This window comes from Sinocyclocheilus rhinocerous, unplaced genomic scaffold (assembly GCF_001515625.1).
Source record: "Sinocyclocheilus rhinocerous isolate Xijiao unplaced genomic scaffold, SAMN03320098_v1.1 scaffold645, whole genome shotgun sequence".
NCBI classification, from domain to species: domain Eukaryota; kingdom Metazoa; phylum Chordata; class Actinopteri; order Cypriniformes; family Cyprinidae; genus Sinocyclocheilus; species Sinocyclocheilus rhinocerous.
The window spans coordinates 42,266-50,588 of record NW_015630037.1 but is presented as its reverse complement, the minus strand read 5'-3'; the positions used below and the strand labels follow the sequence as shown (position 1 = coordinate 50,588).

Below are 8,323 nucleotides of genomic sequence, written 5' to 3'. Positions count from 1 at the left end.
AGTGTATTAAGTGTATTAAACGTTACATTATATCAAAGTCTCCCAAACTGAGGGGGTTCGTGAGTTTACTAACAATGTCAACAATGTCAAATTAAAATAAATCATTTTAAAATAACATCAATCAAAATATAACGCATACTAAATACATTAAATATTCTGTTTGTTTACCTGTATGTCATGTGACCATTAACCAATACCAGAGAACCGTGAACATGCAAATGTGATGCTAATTATTAACTTATTACCTTAAAATCTCAGGGGTCTTCAAATAACATCCAGTCAGTCTTCAGTGTCACACAATCCTTCAGAAATCATTCCAATATGTTGATTCATTATCAGTGCTGTTCTTTTTAGCTTTCTATTCATCAAAGAATCCTGAACAAAATGTCACCGGTTCCAAAAAATATTAAGCAGCGAAACGGTTTCCAACACTGGTAATAAATCAGTATATTAGAATGATTTCTGAAGGACCATATGACTCTGAAAACTGGAGTAACGGCTGATGAAAATTCTGATTTGCATCACTGAATTAAATAATATTTGAAAGTATATTAATTATGCATTATATATGTATATAACCCTTGACACGGAGAAAAACTCCTCACATGACCGCTACCGAACATAACCAAACAAATGCACATTGACGGATCATCTTCCGTAAACAAATGTATATTTCTGCAAGCGTAAATATTGTGAAAATATCAATATTAATTGTGTCTAGGCAAAGGCATTCCTCCTGGAACAGAGCTGTTCATTTCATACTTCATTATGTAAATTACACATTGTATTTAATGTATAAGGTACATGTACGATGTTCTTAAACTTTCTGTTACAACTCTGAGTGAGAACCGCTTCAGACGACTCTGAACTGAACGAATCATTCAAACTGATTCGTGAACCGATTCACTGGTTTGATCAAGCCTTTGAACAGAACTGACTCAAAAGAATGAATCATTGGCGAATGGGCATCGCTCATTGCCCAGAGAAAAGTAGACGCGCGTTTGGAATAAATTGAAGCATTTTTAACTTGTATTGCATAAAGATAAAGTAACGAGAGGAGCGTCGCCCACAGTAACGAAGTAAAATACCGTTTTTTCACTAAAAATGTACTTGAGTAAGAGTAAAAGTACCCATCTTTAAATATACTCTAAAAGTATTAGTTACCCAAGAAATGTACTCAAGTAAATGTAACTCGTTACTACCCACCTCTGAGTGGATGTGATCTTGAAATGCTGAGAAAACACTTGTTAAACCGTTATTACCCAGTCACTCACGCGCTCAATGCTGGTTAAAGGCTGGGACACTATGGAAACTTATTTCTGCCACGGAATAAAAAAAAAAAAATTGGTAATTGCGACTTTTTATCTCAAAATTCTGATGTGGTGATCAAAACATGACACGAATGAAAACACTCTTGTGTTTGAGCTGCTGCTTCAGCTCTGATCTCTCTGGATGTTCATCAGGTGCATCATGGGATGCTTTTCAGACCGGTTCACACCAAAAATAATACTGCAGTGATGACTACATCCGCATCAACTGTAACATCATATATATATATTAGGGGTGTGCGATATTGACAAAAAACATCTCTATATCTCTATAAATATCTCTATATTTTCTGGGATTTTATCGATAACGGTAATTAGATGATATTGTGCTGAGTGTGTTATTGTGCTGGTATCTTAAAGACTGCCGTGGACAGCTGACTCCTGAAGTTTTTACTGATGTTTTCAGTGTTTCTTTTTCTGGACACAGCTCTATTCACACGCTGTGTGGGTATCGGCTTTTGGTATCGGGCATATTTTACTGAGTACAGGAGCGCAGTATCGGTTGGCGTCATCGCTAAGTTACCGAACATCTGAACATAACGAACCAAATGCACATTGACGGATCTTCTTTCATCTGTTCTGCAAAATGTAAACAAATGTATATTTCTGCAAGCGTAAATATTGTGAAAATATCAATATTAATTGTGTCTAGGCAAAGGCATTCCTCCTGGAACAGAGCTGTTCATTTCATACTTCATTATGTAAATTACACATTGTATTTAATGTATTAAGGTACATGTACGATGTTCTTAAACTTTCTGTTACAACTCTGAGTGAGAACCGCTTCAGACGACTCTGAACTGAACGAATCATTCAAACTGATTCGTGAACCGATTCACTGGTTTGATCAAGCCTTTGAACAGAACTGACTCAAAAGAATGAATCATTGGCGAATGGGCATCGCTCATTGCCCAGAGAAAAGTAGACGCGCGTTTGGAATAAATTGAAGCATTTTTAACTTGTATTGCATAAAGATAAAGTAACGAGAGGAGCGTCGCCCACAGTAACGAAGTAAAATACCGTTTTTTCACTAAAAATGTACTTGAGTAAGAGTAAAAGTACCCATCTTTAAATATACTCTAAAAGTATTAGTTACCCAAGAAATGTACTCAAGTAAATGTAACTCGTTACTACCCACCTCTGAGTGGATGTGATCTTGAAATGCTGAGAAAACACTTGTTAAACCGTTATTACCCAGTCACTCACGCGCTCAATGCTGGTTAAAGGCTGGGACACTATGGAAACTTATTTCTGCCACGGAATAAAAAAAAAAAAATTGGTAATTGCGACTTTTTATCTCAAAATTCTGATGTGGTGATCAAAACATGACACGAATGAAAACACTCTTGTGTTTGAGCTGCTGCTTCAGCTCTGATCTCTCTGGATGTTCATCAGGTGCATCATGGGATGCTTTTCAGACCGGTTCACACCAAAAATAATACTGCAGTGATGACTACATCCGCATCAACTGTAACATCATATATATATATTAGGGGTGTGCGATATTGACAAAAAACATCTCTATATCTCTATAAATATCTCTATATTTTCTGGGATTTTATCGATAACGGTAATTAGATGATATTGTGCTGAGTGTGTTATTGTGCTGGTATCTTAAAGACTGCCGTGGACAGCTGACTCCTGAAGTTTTTACTGATTTTTACATTTTATGGGCATTTTACCTTTATAAAGCCATTTTTTCTAAAAGTGTGCATCATCTTTTGAGTCAAATTCTTACATTTAATCAGTGAATTAGAATAATAAGACATTTGGGCTGTTAGCAAACAAATGAAATCAGTATCAACAAAACTAATCTCTGTAATGCAGAGGAAACACAGAAGCTGCATCTGAAGAGGTGTTTAGATGTGTTTACACACTGTTTAATGCAGGACATGAATGCATTTATATTATGCATTATGCATATATATGTTCACACCAGCAGATAAAAACATTTATTTATAGAGCTGCAGTTTTGTTGCCTGTCACTTTAAATGCTGGAGGTCTTTAAAGCAGGATGGATTCTGATTGGCTGTCAATGTTTATATCCCTCATGTGCTGATTGATTATTGTTGTGTGTGTGTGTGTGTGTGTTCGTGCAGCAGCAGACTCATGCCGCCTCCGTGTGCTCCGGCGCCAGTCGACGGTTCGAGAGCTCAGAAAGCAGACGAGAAGACGCCGGCGCCGAGCCTTCTGGGTAAGACAGCCGCTCACGCAGCTCGCTCATAATCACTCACGCTGATGCTCTCTGCATGCAGATGTGAGGCTGCAGCGGCGGAGGACTGTACGCTAGCTACAGGTAAAGCTGAAGCGTCTCACTTCCTCAGGAAATGACACGCTTCAGCTTCTCCGCCCCTCATTGGTCAGATGTGTTGAGTGAAGCTCCTCCCCTGAGCGGTGATGTCATCAGCCGTGTGGCTGCCGCACTAACGGCCGTCTCTCTTGTGTTTTGTGTTCTCTCTCTTTCTCTGTGTTTTTTCCCTCTCTTTCATGTCTCCGGATCCTGCGGGGGTGGGGCCTGGATCCTCGACGCCACCTCCTGATTGGACGCCCCCCCGATGACGTGTGGCTGTCGTCCAATCCCGCGTTTGATTAACTGTGCTGCTGTGGCGTGTTGTTTGTCTGTGTGTTTCTGGTCTCTCTCGTCAGAGCCGCAGGTGAAGCGCGCGCGGATGGGGCTCGTGGCGTACGCTGGAGACTCCTCCGACGAAGAAGAGGATCATGGAGCCTTCAGAGCGGCCGGAGCCACAGGATGGACATACCGCTGCCCGTCATCACCGCCCACACGGCCCAAAACACAGACGCAGACACAGCCCATGCCCTTCTGGATGGCACCGTAAACACACACACACACACACACACATCATGTTCATGCCTCCTAAAGACTGTCCTGTGGGATTATGGGAGGATGGAAGAGCGATGGCGGCTCATGTGGCGCTGCAGGATCGCGTGTCTCATCACTCTGCTTTAGTTTCTCTTCATCAGTTTGATTTGTAATGTTACTTCTTCTGAGACGAATAAACACATGCATTGGCTCACACACTGTTTAATCTCCTCCACACGTCCCTTAATAGTAGGGTTGGGAATCGAAAATCAATTCCAGTTCCAGAATCGGATACTTAAGGTCAGGAATCGGATACTTGTTGTAAAATTTTAATTTCAATTCCGGCTATCAATACATGTGTGCACATATCTTTATTAGGTGGTGAAAATGGGCTGGTAAAAATGTATTCGTCTTGATTCATTCATTCAAGAGATTCATTTAAAAGCACTGATTCATCCAGGAATGAAACGAGTACATCTTGAGTGAGTCATTGAATCATTCCATTCATAACTTCCATGAGATTTTGTTTAGTTGTCTAAAGTTTTTTCTTCAGAATTGTGAGAGAACTCCATTAAAAACCTCCATTAAAAAAAAAAGTCTCAATTTATCCAGAAGCGTGCGGCTCAAACAGCTCTTAATCGAGTCCAGTTTTTATGCAGCCGGCTGATTTTTGTTCATGGTATTCAGCAGCAATTAAATGTTTTGCAAAAAGAGACACAGAATAAATATGTTTGATATCTAAATGTCTGACTTTTTTTTTTTACCACATTGGAATCTAATGTTATGATCATAATCATATGTGTAAGCCAGGTTAAGGAGATGATTATGATTAATAATATATAGTTTATGATTAATAACTAATCATAGAGGTGTAATAATTGCAGAGTTGCTTTCCTGCAGAGTTGAGCTCCAACCCTGATCAAACTCACCTACCTGTGATTTTCTAACGATCCTGAAGACATTGATTAGCATGCTCAGGTGTGCTTGATTAGCGTTCGAGCTAAATCTCGCGAGCCAGATTTGAGATCCCTGCTCTAGGTGAATAGTGAGCTCACATCACAGTGATAACGATAACGACATAGAGGAACGATTTCACTGGAATCACTTTCAGAGCGATTTTTCCAGCTGATGAGTGATAAAAACATTGACAGCCAATCACAATCCACCCTGCTTTAAAGAGCATTTAAAGCAACAGATGACAAAATTGTAGCGCAAATACAATCAAAACGTGTTCATTAGTTATCATTATGGTTATTGTTATTAGGGGCCAAGCACTGAAGTTGCATAGGCATCTATTGTGTGTTCTTGTTCTTCAGTTCTGGGAGTCAGGCAGCCCATAGAACCATGTGGTAAAAAGTTGTGAAATTTGGCACACAGATAGAGCACAGTCTCAACACTAGCCATAGCAAATTTGGAGTCTCTAACTCAAACCCTCTAGCGCCACCAACAGCTCAAAGTTGCACATATGTTTATTCTAATAACTTTTAAACCGTCATTTTAGAAGCTTACTTTTCCTCTTGATTCCTTGATTCATGCCGAGTTGCATGGAGACCAAAATGTAAAATTCTACAGGTCAAGATTTTTCACAGTTTTGAATTATTGGAAAAACCTACTAATTCAAATTCAACGGCCTGTCTGATCTTCGCCAAAATTGGCTCAGATCATCTTCAGGCCATACTGGCAAAAAGTTATGGAATTCAATTTCAAACCATTCTCGAATAATGTGTAAATGAATTTCACGAAGAGCACGCCAAAATGAACGTGAGGCTACGTCTCCACAATGCGTGTTGTAAGAACCATGATCTGAGGCTACCTGCAGTTTCGGTGCAGCGCCACCTAGTGGTCAGGAGATATGAAAAACGATTTTTCTGTCAAAAAACTGTCAAATACAAACAAGTTTATGTTAAAAATATGCGTAAGTTACAAAAACACAGTTGGTTATGTCTGGGAAAGAAATGGCGTGTTTATATTAGATCTGTGTATTAAGTAACAGCAGCGTAATACACAGAACCCATACTGCTGTCTATGCTGTTAACATGAACCAGACAATAAAATAAAAGCAGAAAATCACACTGCTCTGGACTGAATAACGTCTATAGCTGTAGTAAGAAGACATTTCTTACTTGAATGCTGCTTTTAAATGCTCTAGCGTGAAGATAATCATGGCGGATTGTGTGCGGCTCACTCAGGGCGGGGCTTGTCAATGGTGGTGGGCGGGGCTTGTGAAGTGTGACCTCACATTTGACAGATTCTGTGATCGGCTTGTTCTGAGACACTGCTTATGATTTATGGGGATTTAAAAAAGCAGCGGGTGGATTTTTAGCATTATAGGGTGGTTGTGTACAACACATTTATGTTCAAACAACATGTAAAAGTGGATTTTGCATAATAGGTGTCCTCTAAATCATATTAGTAATTATTTAATTAATGATTTGGAGTCCAAGAGTGAATTTCGAGGGGGACGGCAATTCACTTCCAGCTGGTTAGGCTTTTTTGGAAAGTAAAGTGATTTCTATATTTTATCCATTCAAAAGACTATGACTACCATCCCAGTTCTGCACATAAGCGTAGCGGGATATTTTTGTCGGTTAGCTGCCCAATGTCGTCTTTTGTCATAAGCAGACTGCAGCCAGCATAAATGCTTCTCTCACAGCGCAGATCGTGAAAGCAGACTGCAGTTTGTCATTCATTATAACAAACGAAGTATAGAGACGATGTAAATAATAGATTCAGTGTGCAGTGTAGACCGCTTCATTAATTGAAATGAAAGTTCGTGAGATTGCGATGAATTTGATACATTTTTGATTTTATACAAAAGTTAATATTAAGTGACTTGCATTTTAGGAACACTGTTGTCTGATTTTGCTCTATTTCGTCAACGAAAATAGTTCCAAAACAAAGCCACAACTGAGCCGCTGCGCATCTCCAAGCAAACACAGCGCTGTTTCGTTTATGAATGAATCTGCACTTTGAACAAATCAAGTGAGTCAATGATTCAATGACCCATTCATAAAGAGAGTCACTTGCTTCGTGAATCAGCTGTTTGAACAAATCGAATGAATGAATGAATCCGTGACAGTGACTTGTGTGTTCCTAATGCTCCTGAAAAGAAATGTAAGCGTAGATTCTTTAAGAATGTTACCTTTTAAAAACAAAAAAAATTATATGTGTGTGTACTGTGTACATTTATTATGTAAATATAAATACACACACATACAGTATATATGTAGAAAATGTATTATATATAATATATACAGTTACAAACCAAAATTTTATTCAGACACCTTCAACATTTCTCACATAATAAACATGATCATCAGAACCAAAACAGATGTTTTTTAGCAGGTCCGAGCTGTAATGGCGAAGCTCTATTCTGGAAAAGGGGGCGGGGAGCAGCAGCTCATTTGCATTTAAAGAGACAGACACGAAAACAGCGTGTTCTGCATCCACTCAAAATAGGCATTTTCAAAATGATATAATAAATGATCTGTGGAGTATTTTGAGCTGAAACTTCACAGACACATTCTGGGGACACCAGAGACTTATATTACATATTATAAAAAGGGGCATAATATGTCTCCTTTAAGAACACAATTGGATAAAACCAATTTAGCTCAACCAATTACCAAGCAGTGCTTAATTTAGTTCAGTCTGTGGTGTAAAAAGATCACATTAGCAATTAAGGAAAATACACTTAAGAAACACATGCTCGGGTCAAAGTGTCTGAATCATTTTTGATCCCAAATTTTACTGGTAGTCCACTGTATGAAGAATTGTTGGGTATAATATGTTACAGTTTACTTTATTTTGCTATCCTCGCTTACATAAATCAACTATAGTGTCCTGCACCCACTAGTAAAAAATATCAACAATTATATCTGCTCTCTGAATGATTTTTAGTTTGACTAAAAGAAGAAATATGTTTAAAAACTTGGCATACATATGCGAAAAATAATATTATATAGTGTGAAGTTCTTCTTTCTTGATATACTGTTAAACATGACCCTGGCAAGTTGTTGTCAGGTTTCGGCTGATGGTGGAGTTGATTAGCCTAATTAATAAGACTCGCGTGGTCTGCAGGGGTTCGGATGTAGATTTGAGCGCTTTTTGTGAGTGTCTGTGTCTCTGTTGTTTTCTTATTGAACATATTCATGATCTTCCGCAGTGAAGAGCG

General features: G+C 38.7%; 1 protein-coding gene across 1 annotated transcript in view; it reads left to right on the top strand.

The window, feature by feature from the left end:
* LOC107739846 (UPF0469 protein KIAA0907 homolog) overlaps positions 1–4,365 on the top strand; it is an 18,761-nt gene extending 14,396 nt beyond the window's left edge. The window contains exons 12-13 of the mRNA XM_016552058.1: positions 3,428–3,522; positions 3,975–4,365. Of these exons, the coding sequence (XP_016407544.1) occupies positions 3,428–3,522; positions 3,975–4,165 (286 nt within the window). The 3' untranslated portion in view covers positions 4,166–4,365. The remainder of the gene's footprint in view (positions 1–3,427; positions 3,523–3,974) is intronic.
* Positions 4,366–8,323: the final 3,958 nt, after the last annotated feature.